The sequence below is a fragment of the Podarcis cretensis genome (genome assembly GCF_951804945.1).
Source record: "Podarcis cretensis genome assembly, chromosome: 13".
NCBI lineage: Eukaryota > Metazoa > Chordata > Lepidosauria > Squamata > Lacertidae > Podarcis > Podarcis cretensis.
In genome coordinates this window covers 20977421-20993381 of record NC_137182.1, presented here as the reverse complement: position 1 = coordinate 20993381, position 15961 = coordinate 20977421, and the positions used below count along the sequence as shown (strand labels likewise).

The window sequence follows — 15961 nt, the reverse complement described above, 5'->3', positions numbered from 1 at the left end:
TGATATCTGCCATGTTCCAAAGTGAACATTAGTCTAAGAGGTACAGAGCAGGTTGATTCCCATCAAAACTTGCAAAGATCAGGAGTCCTTTGAGGCATTTCCAGTAAAATGCAGGAGGCTACAGAAGCAGCAGCTCCACTCTGCTTACTGTGAAGATTGTTTGGCTTCCATTTACCCTGCCCACCATAAACTTAAGTGTTCTGCAGCTGGTTGCAATTTGATGCAGAGTGCAGCCCCGACTTTGGCTGAAAAACAATACCTGCTTAGGAGTTAGGAGTTAACTCCCGTTCGTTCAGCGCAATGGACCTTACTTCTCAGCGGTGTCTGTATATATGAATGATTCAAAGTGTTGGTGCTGACCTTTAAAGCCCTAAAGGGCCTCGGCCCAATATATCTGAAAGAGCGTCTCCACCTGAGGTCCAGCTCCGAGGGGCTTCTGGCGGTTCCCTCACTGCAATAACTGAGGTTACAGGGAACCAGGCAGAGGGCCTTCTTGGTAGCGGCGCCCGCCCTGTGGAACACCCTCCCATCAGATGTCAAGGAAATAAACAACTACAGTGGTACCTCGGGTTAAGAACTTAATTCGTTCCAGAGGTCCGTTCTTAACCTGAAACTGTTCTGAATAATCACTTTAGCTAATGGGGCCTCCCACTGCTGCCAGAGCACGATTTCTGTTCTCATCCTGAAGCAAAGTTCTTAACCCAAGGTACTATTTCTGGGTTAATGGAGCCTGTAACCTGAAGCATATGTAACCTCAAGCGTTTGTAACCCGAGGTACCACTGTATCTGGCTTTTAGAAGACATCTGAAGGCAGCCCTGTTTAAGGAAGTTCTTAACATTTGATGTTTTATCATATTTTTAATATTCTGTTGGGAGCCCCCCAGAGCAACTGCCACATTCTGGATTAGTTGTAGTTTCCGGGTCACCTTCAAAGGTAGCCCCACGTAGAGTGCATTGCAGTAGTCCAAGCGGGAGATAACTAGAGCATGCACCACTCTGGCGAGACAGTGAAGTGGGGAATCTTCTGTAACTGCAGATGGGAATTCCACAATTCATTCAGTACCTTGCACGGGGAGTGACTGCACTTCATGAAGGCACCTTCCGACTCATGGAAGATGGCAAGAACGACACTGAGGAGAGGTGGGAGAAGCTTGTTCGCCCCTGGTCCCCCTGCCTCAGGCGTTCCTGTTATACACCGTAGCAGGACGCCTGGAGAGGATGTCTCAGGCAACAAATCTTATGTGAGAAGCAGAGATGGGGTGGTCTTAGGAAGCAGAAAGCCTTTACCCATCCTTTTCTTGCACCCCGAAGGACTAATGGCTGTGCCAGGGTTCCCTCCAAGGTGTGAAGTCCAGGTTGGTTTAGGCCAGAGACGAATGCCTGAGGTAGAAAAGCGCTACCTCCTGAGGAGAAATTTGCTCGCGTCGACTTAGGCCTCACCCAGAACCAGGTTGCCAAAAAAAAAGGGCTGTGTGACACACCTACACAGCTTCCCATGCTCGGAGCCTGAGACGGCTATGTGTAATTGATTTGACACCTGCTCATTAAATTCTTACGCCACTATACCCAAAGCACCCAAGCATTAAGTCACTTCTGAACTCCGCCGCATGAGACAAAGAGAGGGGACGCGTGACAGAGCAGAATGGAAAAGTCACTTGGCAAAGGAGGGATGGAACAGAGAGGGACACAGACATTGGCTGAGGCAGCAGATTTCTCTCTCTTTCCTTCCCAAAGGGTTGTGAGAGATGAGGAGTTACAGCCCTCAGCCTGGGAGGGACAAATCGGTATTTCTGTTTTTACCCATTAAATCTGTTTGTGCCATTTGTGAATTAATCTGTGATTTAAAAAAACCAAAAACTCTCCATGTAAGTATTCATTTAAATTTCTACTTCCTTTAATATTCAAAAATGCATATTTTTTTATCTCCAATAAAGCATTTAAATATGTACAGTTGTACCTTGGAAGTCAAACAGAATCCGTTCCGGAAGTCCGTTTGATTTCCAAAACATTTGGAAACCAAAGCATGGCTCCTGCAGCCAATCGGAAACTGCGGAAGCCCCATCGGACCTTCGGCTTCCAAAAATAGTTTGCAAACCAGAACTGTCACTTCTGGGTTTCGATCATTCGGGAGCCGAAACATTCAAGAACTAATCAGTTCAAAAAACCAAGGTATGGCTGTATTTTGATATGTTTATGTCGCAACATTATAACTTCTGGTTTAAAGGTGGCGAATGAGTTGTTTTAATAAATGCACAAACATTATGAGAAGTATGAAATCTGTTGGGTAGATGCAATCTGCACACTTGTCCAAGAGATAGAAATCAAACCAAGAGGTGTTATTTTTGTACAGGAATCTGCAAAGATTTAGGGTTCTAGTCAATGCAGCAATTCAAGGGCTGCCAATCTCATGCCTGTAGGAGCCATTGCGCCCATGAGGGTCTTCATTTGCACCCCTGCACAGCGGCCTCGGTCTTTTGAGCTTTCTCCTAGAAAGAAAATTTTGAAACAAAAATATGCAGATACCCTTTCAAGCATTTTTTGTGAAATGAGCAAGCCCGGCTGATCTAGCTTGCTAGTGTTTTTAACCAATGAGTGAAGTCAGAGCTGTGGTTGATAAGTGAATTGTTGAGCCAACAGGCAAGAGTAATTCCTGGGGTCTTAAAGGCCTGCTGTTTTCTCCTTTTTAATGAATTTTTTCCCCTGCTTCTGCCTTATTTTCCAGGCAGAAATTCAACAGTTTATGCTTGCTCTCATATGGAAATACAGTTATGAGGAAAGCATTTCCTTGACTGCACACTTTCTAATTTTGTGCCCCCACAGCAGTCACTTTGTGACTTGTGCCCTCAGAACTCTCAATATTCAAAATGTGCCCCCTGGTCCAAAAAGGCTGGCGACCCCTGTGGCCATCAAAAAATAAATATAGATAGGGATTAGGAACATCTAAGAAGATATACCAGGAGGTGGTATGTCCAACTGTGTAAGAACGCTGCCAGAAGTAATGGTTGCCAGATCATAATTCAAAGAAAAGTGAGGAACAGGGAGAGAGTATACAGGGAAGAGCCATGTACTCAACTGTGGTTGGAATGGGGATGGTTTCTATAGGGTTCCTTAGATTCACATATTTTATTTTATTTTAAGTTGGAATCTGCACACCACCTCAGGCGAGCTGAAAATCTGAGATGCAAACACAACAATGCATTGGTTATGAAGAAATCTTCTCCTGAGTCCATTGTGAGATTGACAGCAGGAGCCTCTGAGCAAGGCCATCTGTCATAACTCAGGACACACGAGAAATGCTTTATGCACCAAGAGTCATGGAAGATGGAGCGATCCTCTCCTTGGACAATCTCAGGAAGCAGCCAGAGTGTCAAATACTTTGGCATGTACTTCCAGGAGGAGAAATCTGCGATGTGGTTTCCTGCTCCTAAGGTTTCCTTGCCTATATCCTGTGACACTAAGAGCTCTTCTCCAAAAGAACTCCCTCTGGACACTCGGCCTTCCATGACTGTGAGGGGAGAGACTCCATCAGGCAAGGCCTCCGTCCACCTACCTTGCCCCACCCTCCGGCCCTGGGTCTCCTCATAAGGGAGCTGTGCCTGGAGGAAGAACTGTGAGGGGAGAGACTCCATCAGGCAAGGCCTCCTTCCACCTGCCTTGCCCCACCCTCCGGCCCTGGGTCTCCTCATAAGGGAGCTGTGCTTGGAGGAAGAACTGTGAGGGGGGAGACTCCATCAGGCAAGGCCTCCTTCCACCTGCCTTGCCCCACCCTCCGGCCCTGGGTCTCCTCATAAGGAAGCTGTGCCTGGAGGAAGAACTGTGAGGGGAGAGACTCCATCAGGCAAGGCCTCCTTCCACCTGCCTTGTCCCACCCTCTAGTCTCTGCTTCTCAATTTGTATTGTATTATTTTATGTACTATTGGGACACGGGTGGCACTGTGGGTTAAACCACAGAACCTAGGACTTGCTGATCAGAAGGTCAGCGGTTCGAATCCGCGTGACGGGGTGAGTCATGTTGCTCGGTCCCTGCTCCTGCCAACCTAGCAGTTCGAAAGCACGTCAAAGTGCAAGTAGATAAATAGGTACCGCTCCAGCGGGAAGGTAAACGGCGTTTCCCTGTGCTGCCCTGGTTTGCCAGAAGCGGCTTAGTCATGCTGGCCACATGACCCAGAAGCTGTACGCTGGCTCCCTCAGCCAATAAAGCAAGATGAGCGCTACAACCCCAGAGCTGGCCATGACTGGACCTAATGCTCAGGGGTCCCTTTACCTATTTTATGTACTGTGGCTTGCCGTTGTTTTACTGATTATAGTTTAGAAATTATTTAGTGTAACTGTTTAACTGTTTAATAATATGTTATTATTATATAATACGATTGACTATTACTTTTTTGACGTAGGTTGCCTATTTTAAAGTTTTATTATCACATTTTTGTATTGCATTAGATTGTTATAAGATGTACATTTTCTGTTTCTTCAGCTTGTAAACCACCTTGAGTATTGCAAGATAGAAAGACGGTATACAAATTAAAAAATGATGACAAAGTGTGCAAGTTCCAGGGAGACAAGAGACACTGCAGCCTGTGGCCCCTTTGGTTGAAGACGGAGTTCCTCCAGGGAGGTGAAACCTTGGATTTTTGCACCCCTGACTAAAAAACAAGACTATATCAGTTGTTATTAGGCTTCAGACTGGTGTTGGGGCAAGACTTCAGTTTGCTGAGCGAGCACTGCTTGCAAATGCAAAATCTTGTCTCTGACTCCAAAGTGCGCTGACCAAGGTGCTGAATTTCATTCCACTCTGTTGCCTGCCTGTCAGAATCTATTACCCATCCTCGGTTGAGACTGATGGTTGTTCCCCAGATGACCCGCCTCGCGACGGCTTGTTTTAGATACAGCATATAGAAAGTTTGGCCAACTTTCCCAATACAGTATTACATAAAACAAGATGAAGAAATCACTGGCAACAGCTGCAAACAGAAAGCTGGGCAGCTTGTGGAGGTTAGTGTAAGAACATTAAGAAGAGCCTGCAGGATCAGGCCCATCTGGTCCGGCATCCTGTTCTCACCATGGCCAACCAGATGCCTGTGGGAAACCAGCAAGCAGGATGCAAGCACAAGAACGCAGCTCTTCCCTCCTGCCGTTTCCAGCAGCCGGTATTTGGAAACATGGTTGCCTCCAACTGTGGTGGCACAGCATAGCCATTGGGGCTAGTAAAAAGGTAAAAGGTAAAGGACCCCTGGATGGTTAAGTCCAGTCAAAGGCAACTAGGGGACTTGCAGCACTGCTAATAATAATAATAATAATAATAATAATAATAATAATAATAATTTATTATTTATAGCCCGCCCATCTGGCCGAGTTTCCCCAGCCACTCTGGGCGGCTCCCAATTGAGTTTTAAAAACAATACAGCATTAAATATTAAAAACTCCCCTAAACAGGGATGTCTTTTAAAGATAAGAAAGCTGCTTATTTTCTTCACATGTGATGGGAGGGTTTTCCACAGGGCAGGCACCACTACCGAGAAGGCACTCTGCCTGGTTCCCTGTAACCTTACTTCTCGCAATGAGGGAACCGCCAGAAGGCCCTCGGAGCTGGACCTCAGTGTGCAGGCTGAACGATGGGAGTGGAGACGCTCCTTCAGGTATACAGGACCGAGGCCATTTAGGGCTTTAAAAGTCAGCACCAACACTTTGAATTGTGCTCAGAAACGTACTGTGAGCCAATGCATATCTCTCAGGACCGGTGTTATGTGGTCCCGGCGGCCACTCCCAGTCACCAGTCTAGCTGCCGCATTCTGGATTAATTGCAGTTTCCGGGTCACCTTCAAAGGTAGCCCCACGTAGAGCGCATTGCAGTAGTCCATCTCGCTTTTAGGCCAAGGGAGCCGGTGTCTGTCCACAGACAGCTTTCCAGGTCATGTGGCCAGCATGACTAAACCACTTCTGCACAACGGGACACTGTGACAGAAGCCAGAGCGCAAGGAAACACCATTTACCTTCCCGCCAGAGCAGTACCTATTTATCTACTTGCACTGGTGTGCTTTCGAACTGCTAGGTTGACAAGAGCTGGGCCAGAGCACTGGAAGCTCACCCCATTGTGGGGATTCGAACCACTGACCTTCTGATTGGCAAGCCCAAGAGGCTTAGTGGTTTAGACAATAGTGCCACCCGTTAGTAGCCATCGATAGCCCTCTCCTCCATGATTTTGTCTAATCCTCTTTCAAAACCATCCATCCAAGTTGGTGGCCATCACTGCTTCCTATGTGCTGCATGGAGAAGTACTTTCTTTTATCTGTTCTGAAACTTTCAGCAAAAAAAATATCACAGTAGTTAACAGCATCACAGCGTTCAAAACAGTCACTCGGGGCAGGGGATATTCATGCTATAAGGCTGCAGATATTGCTGGAGGGCCATAAAGGGTCCTTCGTGGCTCCCTTGTAGGTGCCAGCTATGAACACGAGAGCATCTGAGCAACACTTGCAAATGCCAAGAAAGTCTCCATGCTCAGCTCTTACAGAGTCTTCTTATCCGGCAATTTCCAATGACCTAAATAATTATCAGCCTATGCCAAACATGCAGCTACCGAAAACAGGGGGGCTTTTAAAAGCACTTTGAGCTTTCAAATGTTTAATCGGTACTGACTCAACGTTTTGTTGATTAGCTAGTGGTGGTGGCCAAATTTAAATTGGTGGCCCTGCAAGTTAAGAGCACGTAACTTTTTTGTTTTCATGGGCTATTTTAGTTCTCAGTGTGCTCCTCCTGCCACAGGGAATGCAGAAGAAAATACTGCGGACAGCCTTTCCTTTTTGGAAAAAGAGCTTTGGGACGTTATCATAGACTTCCCCCCAGCAGCTCAGAAAGGCACCAGTACGGATGTTCTGATAATATCCAAAAAAAGAAAATAGATAAATAATTGATGAAATCTTTAATCAGCCGACAGCGTAATCATGATTATTTTAGGACGGGGAATCTTTCTGAAAGGAAGAGAGAAGAAAGAAAGGAGTGGGGAAAGAAATGAAAGAATAATGTGGAAAGCCTGCCTGTTTCAGTCAAGAGATGACGATCACATTTTATCTTTGTTCCAGGCAGAGGTGGGGGGGGGCAATTAGCAAGACCTTATTTAGCACAGGGGAGACAAGTAACTAAATGATGGCGCCTCCTACCTGGCGAGGTGGGTGTGGCTCCTGGTAACTGGGCAGGATCTTGAGCACCACGCTTCCGCTGGCATTTTTCAGCACCTCTTGCAATGCCCGTGGGTCACTGCCCACCTCCTGCCCGTTCACCTCCTTGATGATGTCACCCACATGCAGCAGCCCCTGCTGGTCAATCATGCCACCGTGCAGGATGCGGGCAATGACAAGCTCGCCGCGCTCCACCCGGAACGTCACACCCTGAGGGAAAAGAAACCAGCAAGAGCGCAGGGTCAATGCAAAGCAGCTATGGGTAATGGGGGCAGGTCCAGCCCTACTATGAGGCAGGCTGAAGCAGCTGTTCCACCTGGGCTACCCTATTGCTATGCACCGTATTTTTCGCTCTATAAGACGCACCTTTCCCCTCCTAAAATGTAAGGGGAAATGTGTGTGCGTCTTATGGAGTGAATGCAGGCTGCACAGCTATTGCTGAAGCCAGAACAGCAAGAGGGATTGCTGCGAAGCCTCTTCAACAACATTTGATTCAGAATATTTTTTTTCTTGTTTTCCTCCTCTAAAAACTAGGTGCGTCTTATGGTCGGGTGTGTCTTATAGAGCGTAAAATACGGTAAGTGACAGGTTGGTTGGTTAGTTGATTAGTTGGCCCTAAGCTACAGCTTATTTAGCTTATATATAAATCCAGCACTGGTTAGTTAGTTGGTTGGTTGGTTGGTTGGTTGGTTGGTTGGTTGGTTGGTTAATTGGTTAATTGGTTGGTTGGTTAGTTGGTTAGTTGGTTAGTTGGTTAGTTGGTTAGTTGGTTAGTTGGTTAGTTGGTTAGTTGGTTAGTTAGTTGGTTTGTTACAGGTCTGCTCAGTACACTGGCCTTTAAACTAAAATATGGCAAGGCCAATGACAGTGGGAAAAGACTTTACTCACCAGGTGCTCCCCAGCAGTCTTACGAATCCCCACCATGCGCACGGCATCTGGTGGCACCGGCTGGTTGTTGAACATGGGGTCCAGGACTGGACTGGGTGGTGGCGTCTCGTAGCTCTTGGAGGCAACGGAATCGTGGGTTTCCAAGAGGGACTGAGAAAGGGGGTGGCAGGGGTGGGAAAAAGGAGACAGCAGAAAGACCCGCTCAGCTGAGACCAGAGACAGATTAAGCAAAACGTAAAGGAGGGGAACGGGCCTCGTTACGGGGGGTCATGAGGATCAAGTCTTTTGCACTAGGTCCTGGATCTCCAGGCCTTGCTCTCCAAACAGCACACTCATGATACCCCAGAAAGCAAAGTGATGGCTTGCCTAGAGGCATCCATTCATATAGGAAGCCTAAGAAACTGCCCTATGCTGAGTCAAACCCTTGGTCCATCAGCACTGCCTACACTGACTGGTAGCAACTCTCCAGGGATTCATACATTCCCACTGGGATATGCCCATGAATGAACCTAGAACCTTCTGTGTGCACATAAACAGGTGCTCGACTACTGAGCTACAGCCCTTCTGCAGCTAATATGCATATTTGTGCAAATTTGTGCCATGGGCCTGTGTCCAGAGACCTTAAAGTCTCTAGTTACAATTCTGGAAGCAGGGGCAAGGCTTCCAAGTCATACGCAGAATGGGATCCCCTGGAGATTATTATTAGTAACAATAACAATACAGTACTAACAACAACGGGACGTGGGTGGTGCTGTGGTCTAAACCACAGAGCCTAGGGATTGCCAATCGGAAGGTTGGCGGTTTGAATCCCCGCCATGAGCTCCCCATGGGGTTGTTTTTGAAAGTCTGGAACGGATTAATCTGTTTTGCATTACTTTCTGTGGGAAAGTGAGCCTTGGTTTTGGAACGCTTTGGTTTTGGAACAGACTTCAAGAACCAAGGTACCACTGTACTTATATGCCACTGTTTCACAATGAGCTGGGCCCAAAGTGGCTTACAGTAAACGTTCGAAACATCAAAATACAAATATATATAGAATGCAGAGCACATAATGGCAACAATCAACCATTTAAAATGCACAGAATAAATAAATAAATAAATAAATAAATAAATAAATAAATAAATAATAAATCCAGGTTTAAATACATAAATACAAAGCAAAACAAGAGTTAACTAACAATGCAGTTCCTGGCACTGGTCTTCCTGGACTCCAAGGAGGCTGGCTTAAATATGGTTCAGAGTGGGTGGGGGACTCTCACCAAGCTGGACAACAAACAACTGGTTCCTAGAGGAGGCTGGAAGCAGCGAACGGCAAATGTTGGGGAGGGCAATGGTGGTCATTCCCTTCCCCAGCCTCCTGGAAGGACCAACTGCTGCTGTAGTCTTACTTCTATCCCACTCTTCCTCCCAAATAAGCCCAGGGTGGCAAACAACAGAAGCGAAACAATGCAATTAAAAATAAAATAAATACCGTATTTTTCCATGTATAAGACTAGGTTTTTTTCCTTTAAAATAATGTCAAAAATAAAGTGGTGTCTTATATACGGATACATCCCCCCCCCCATTTTCTTAAATCTGAGTCCCCCAAAATAGGAGAAGTCTTATACATGGGGGCGTCTTATAGACAGAAAAATACGGTATGTTCTTGATCAGAAGAGGCTCTCTTCCACGGTGATTTACGAAATCGCTAGATTAAGCCCAGCAAGAACATACACAAACGCACAGTGCCCTGGGGAACTATTAAGCCATATATCAATGGTTAGATATATAGCACAACAGGTGTAGAGGAGCCTATCAAGCTGGGACTAGGGAGTGGACCAGGCTTCAAGTCCCCACTTAGCCATGACAGTCACTGGGTAATTGTGGATCATTCATTCTCTCTGAGCCCATAGGATTATTGCAGAGATAATATCATGTGTGTCACCTTGAACTCTTTAGAGGGATGTGGGATCACAACATCTGAATGACATTGGGAGGCGGACGGAATCTAAAGAGCAGCATTCCAAGTGTATTACAACTTGGCTTCTGATACCTGACTATTAAATTATTATTATTATTATTATTATTATTATTATTATTATTATTACCCCGCCCATCTGGCTGGGTTTCCCCAGCCACTCTGGGCAGCTCCCAACAGAATATTAAAAACACGTTAAAACATCAAACATTAAAAACTTCTAAACAGGGCTGCCTCCAGATGTCATCTAAAAGTCAGATAGTTGTTTATTTCCCTAACATCTGATGGGAGGGTTTTCCACAGGGCGGGGGCCACTACCGAGAAGGCCCTCGGCCTGGTTCCCTGTAACCTCACTTCTCGCAGGGAGGGAACCGCCAGAAGGCCCTCGGAGCTGGACCTCAGTGTCTAGCCTGAACGATGGGGGTGGAGATGCTCCTTCAGGTATACTGGGCCAAGGCCGTTTAAATATTGTTTAAATATAGTCTTAAGCTTTTAACTAGGCAATAAATCAAGCTTTCACTGTTAAAAAGCTTCTACTTCAGTTTCCTGTGAAAACTGAAGGCAGCCCTGTTTAGGGAAGTTCTTAATCTTTGATGTTTTATTGTGTTTTTAATATTCTGTTGGGAGCCACTCAGAGTGGCTGGGAAAACCCAGCCAGATGGGCAGGTATAAATAAATGATGATGATGATGATGATGATGATGAAGATGATGCATAAACCTACCAGTTAAAACAAGACAGGCAAATCCTTTTGAGAATTTAAACCCCTCCCTCATGCCACCTTAGACACAGACACAGAGAGGCAACACTAGCACAGAGAATCTACACTTTGCGTATATACATCAACAGTCTGAAGTTACACGATCCAGCAAATTTGCCGAAGCTAAGCAGGTATTCATCTGGTCAGTTCCTAAGTGGGAAAACACCTGGGAACTCCTGGTGTGTCGCCACACAGCCCATACAGAAGAAAGACCAGATGCAAATGCAATAAGGAAACAAGCAAATAAACCAACAGCATTAAGCCAGATGCCTCAGGTGTCTCTGCAAAAAAAGAGGACATAAACCACGTCTTTCTTATACACACGGGGGGAAATAAAATACATCTCGCTGTCGCACATTGCTGACCAAAGGCACCTCATCTCTCCGGTTTTAAATTTTTTATTATAAAATTTTTCATGAAAAACTCCAGTCATATCAAATTGCACATCACATATTTTAGCTTATTGGACCTCCCTCAACTTCTCTGACAATCTTTCGTAATTCAAATCCTATCTTCACATTCCTTAATTTTAATATTGCCATTAAACACTATATTTCTAACCTTGTTTGCTTACTAGCAATATTCCTTGTATTTTCACAAAGCTTCTTTAAAGCACACTAGCGTTGTACAGTCCTCACAAACAGTTTTCAAATACTCCGTAAATTTCCCCCAGTCCTCAAAGAACCTGTGATCCTTTTGAAATCTGATTTTCCCAGTTAATTTATCCAGTTCTGCATAATCTGTTAGTTTTGTCCTCCATTCTTCCAAAGTCGGCACTTCTTCTTGTTTCCATTTTTGGGCCAACAGTATTCTTGCTGCGGTGATTGCATACTGAAAAAGTTTACTGTCTCTCCTATTTATGTCCATTCTTGTTATTCCCAGCAAAAAGGTTTCTGGTTTCTTAACAAAGCTATATTTTAGCATTTTCTTTAATTCATTATGTATCATCTCCCAGAACCCCCTTACTTTCTTACAATCCCACCACATATGCATGAATGTACCTTCTTTCTCCTTGCACTTCCAACACTTATTACAAGTTTTGTACATTTTTGCTAATTTTACTGGTGTCATATACCACCTGTATACCATCTTCATTACATTTTCTTTCAATGTGATACATGCTGTAAACTTCAGATTTTCATTCCATATTCTTTGCCAATCATCTATTTCTATGTTATATCCTAAATCTTTGGCCCATTGAATCATAACCACTTTTACTTCCTCATCCATTGTATGCCATTCCAACAGAATTTTGTACATTTTAGAAATTATCTTGCAATCATTATTAACAATTTCTGTTTGAAATTTTGAATCCTTTTCTTTGTACCCTTTTTCTTTCACATCCTTTTTAAACATTTCACTTATTTGATAATAGTGCAACCAGTCATAGACATGTTCTTTTACTTGTTCGTATGGTTTTAATCTCCACTTCCCCCCTTCCTTCACCACCAAGTCTCCATAGGTGATCCAATCACTTCTCATATTAATTTTTTTGACACCTATAACCTCTAATGGGGATAACCAATGTGGGACCCCCATTTCTAGTATATTTTTGTATCTGTCCCAAACTTCCAATAGCGATCTCCGGAAGATATGATTTTCAAATGATTTATAACCCTTTTTCTTTTCTTTCCAAAGGTGCGCGTGCCATCCAAATCTGCTATCGAATCCTTCCAAATCCAGGAGCTTTGTGTTTTTAAGTTTAATCCATTCTTTTAACCAGCAAAGACATGATGCTTCATAATATAACTTCAAATCTGGCAGGGCAAAGCCTCCTCTTTCTTTTGCATCTGTTAGTAATTTATATTTAATTCTCGGCTTTTTGCCCTGCCAGATATATCTTGAAATCATCCTTTGCCAATCTTTAAAAATCGCCGTTCCTTTTAGTATTGGTATCATCTGAAATAAAAATAGCATCTTTGGTAGCACTAGCATCTTAATCATTGAGATTCTACCCCAAAGGGATAGTTTTAGTCTTCTCCATACTTCCAGGTCCTTCTTAATTCCATTCCACACCGGGACGTAGTTGTTTTGGAACAGATCGATATTTTTTGGAGTTAACCATATTCCCAAATATTTCACCTTTTTGGCAATTTCAATACCCGTTTGCTGTTGCAATACTTCCATCGTTGTTTTTTCCATATTTTTGGCTATAATTTTGGTTTTCTTCCTGTTTATTATAAAACCTGCCACCTCTCCAAATTTTTCAATTTCCTCCAGTATCTCGGCTGCAGTCCCCATCGGTTCTTCCACCATCAAAACTAAGTCGTCAGCAAAGGCTTTAACAAGGCACCTCATCTCTCAGCCTGGCATGAAGCAGAAAGCTTTATCCATCGCCAAGTCGGAACCCTTCCCCCAACTGCAGCTGCCAAACAGGGCACATCCACAGATGTCCCTTATTAATATCCTGGCCCTGTGGGTCTTTGTGCGAAAGGGCACTTCTCCCGACACTTTTCTCTCTGTGTGTGTCACACACAGACCAAGCTGATATGCGCTGGGATTCCTGCTAACACCTCCTTATGAGAAATGAGCCCTTAGTAAATTGTCTGTCCTCTTTCCAGGGCGACTTGCAATGAGCCCCGGGCTCCAGGGTCCATGTGGCATCAAAGATCCCAGTTCAGGTCTGGAAATAACACCTTTTTCTCACTCCCCGGATCTTGAGAGACAGCTGCCTCTCACCTGGAAGTGAGGCTCCCTTCAGATAAAAAACTTCACAACTTTTAGAAGACATCTGAAGGCAGCCTTGTATCAGGAAGCTGTTGTTGTTGTTGATTTTAATTTTTTATTTATACTTTTCAAATTTATACATTTCATTAGTTTTACAATCAATCTAACACTTGAAAATTTGACTTCCTTCCCCCTTTCTACGGTTCCTAAAATTAATTTTGTAAGATCTTCTGCATATCCAAATTCATTTAATTGTCTACTGTAAATACACACTCTTATAAAACTGCAGGTTATTACAATGATCCTGCTCATGTTTTGGTTTACAATTTATCTGTAAATATTCGAGAAACCATTTCCATTCTTTTATAAAAAAAAAGTTTAGTTATCTTGATTTCTTAGTCTTCTGGTAAGTTTCACCATTTCCCCGGATCTTGAGAGAGAGCTGCTTCCTACCTGGAAGTGAGGCTCCTGGAGAATGCGAGCCAGTTCGGCGGCCGTGCTGTCTTGCTGAGCGATGCGAGTGATGTCTTTGAGTATCTCCTGGACCAGCTCCAGATTGTTGTCCCTCACGGCTTCCAGCTTTGTCTCCTCCAGTCGCTCGTGAGCCTGTACAGTGGGCGGGTGGCAAAAGGGTGAAGGAGGGGGGTGGATTAGAGAGGCACATGTAAATAAACCAACAAAGCCCTGCGAACCCTTTGTCCTTCCGACACTGTGGATGCTGGAGACCTACGGGGTTATGTTTCTGTGCATGCCTGAAAAACCCACGGCCCTGTCCCTCAAATTAAACCAAAAGCATGTGTGTGTGGTTGATAGAGCTCTCCAAATTTTAAATATGGGTGCCTGCGGAGTTTGGGAAAACTCATCAGCACTTTCCAGAGCCAAAAGGGTAAGGTGGGGGGGGAGGGTGTGTGTTGTGAACTGTGTAAAGGAAAGGGGATTGGAAGAATTACTCACACATGCCGCTCTCACACAAATACACAGCCCACTTGCTCAGAGCAGCACCCCCAGAAAGATCAGAGCCTCTCCAGCCTTTGACAGGGAGCACAGCCAGAAATCAGGCAGGTCTTTGCTGCAAAAGGGATGAATCGCTGGCTCTGAAGGAGCCTTGAGAAAGGCTGTCAAAAGGGAGGCAGACACAAAAGAGAAGGAACTAAAAATAAGAAGGCTCTCAAGGAGAAGCTTAGCGTTGCCTGCCTGAAGTCAGCAGGAGGGGGGTGGGAAGGAGAGCTTAATATGAGCCAGTTCTGGAATCCAGGACTGGATAGTGAGGTGGGATGTTTCTGGATAGCTTTAGCTGGAAAATGGGACAAAAAATCCTGATTCTAGCCCTCTCAGGAGCAACTTTCCCACACTCCACTACTTGACAGGGGATTAGGTGAGAAGGGAGAATGCATTTGGACCCTCAATCCAGGAAACATTAACATACAAGTTTCGCTAGGTTTCTGCGGCCAGCTCAGGGCCCAACTAAAGGAGAAACAGGAGATGTCCAGTTTTCTTACAGTATCTGAAAGCAGCCCTGTTTAGGGAAGTTTTTAATGTTTGTTTTTATAATCACTTTATTATTATTATTATTATTATTATTATTATTATTCTGTTGGGAGTTGCCCAGATGGGCAGGGTATAAATAATAAATTTTATTATTATTATTATTATTATTATTATTATTATTATTATTATTATTTCTACTATTATTAAAAGGGAGATACAGTGATTGGGATCAGAGGTACAGCATGAGGGAGGGTCCGCTTAACCCTTATCCTTCCTGCCATTTCCCTGCTCAAAATCACTCCCCAAGCTCTTTTTTCAGCCTGTGGCTGGAAGATATGTGGTCTCTGTATCTTTTCCCCCCTCAAGGAGAAAAGCTGTTTGGGGTAGGGATGTGGCAGGAGAGGAGAGAGAGAAATTTGATTCTATTCACATCAAAAGGCAGATCTACCTAATGTGCAGTTTCCTGAAACTGCATGTAAACGGAAACGCAACAATTCTTCGAGATTCTCTGAATTTTGCCATTCTCCAGCCGAGTAATGTGTACAAAAATGCATACAACTGAGGTAAAATGTGCGTAAAAATGCATATTAACTGTTAAAGCATACAAATGAAGACAAAAATGTTTTACAGAAATGGGTATATCACATTTAAAAATGTGTATTTTAAATGCTGGTGAATTTTAATGAGGACGTTTTAAAAAATCAAACTGAGGTGGAAATGTGAAGGACTAAAATTAAGATTTGAAAAGCGAGAAATCAAGAGAATTGAAAGACTATGTGTTACCACTGGCTTAGTTAGAAATGAATTCAGCATTTCAGAGAGATGCTGCCCATTTCATTTTCAATTACTATTTCAGTTATTGTTACTTGATTATAAATAATATAAATATTATCTGAACTTGGTTGAAATAAAATATGTGTTTCAGATCCTGCTGATGCATTCCCCATTTCAAAAGCTCCAAATGACTAAAAATTCCCAAGCCAGAAACAGGTTTGCTGTGAACTGCCCTGCCATCTTCAGATGGAGG

General features: G+C 44.1%; 1 protein-coding gene across 1 annotated transcript in view; it reads right to left on the bottom strand.

Annotated features, from left to right (window-relative positions):
- The window catches only part of MPP2 (MAGUK p55 scaffold protein 2), a 70071-nt gene that overhangs the window by 14000 nt on the left and 40110 nt on the right, over positions 1 to 15961 (bottom strand). Inside the window, exons 4-6 of the mRNA XM_079950204.1 lie at positions 13900 to 14052; positions 8064 to 8213; positions 7158 to 7385 (exon numbers count right to left, since the gene is read on the bottom strand). Of these exons, the coding sequence (XP_079806330.1) occupies positions 7158 to 7385; positions 8064 to 8213; positions 13900 to 14052 (531 nt within the window). The remainder of the gene's footprint in view (positions 1 to 7157; positions 7386 to 8063; positions 8214 to 13899; positions 14053 to 15961) is intronic.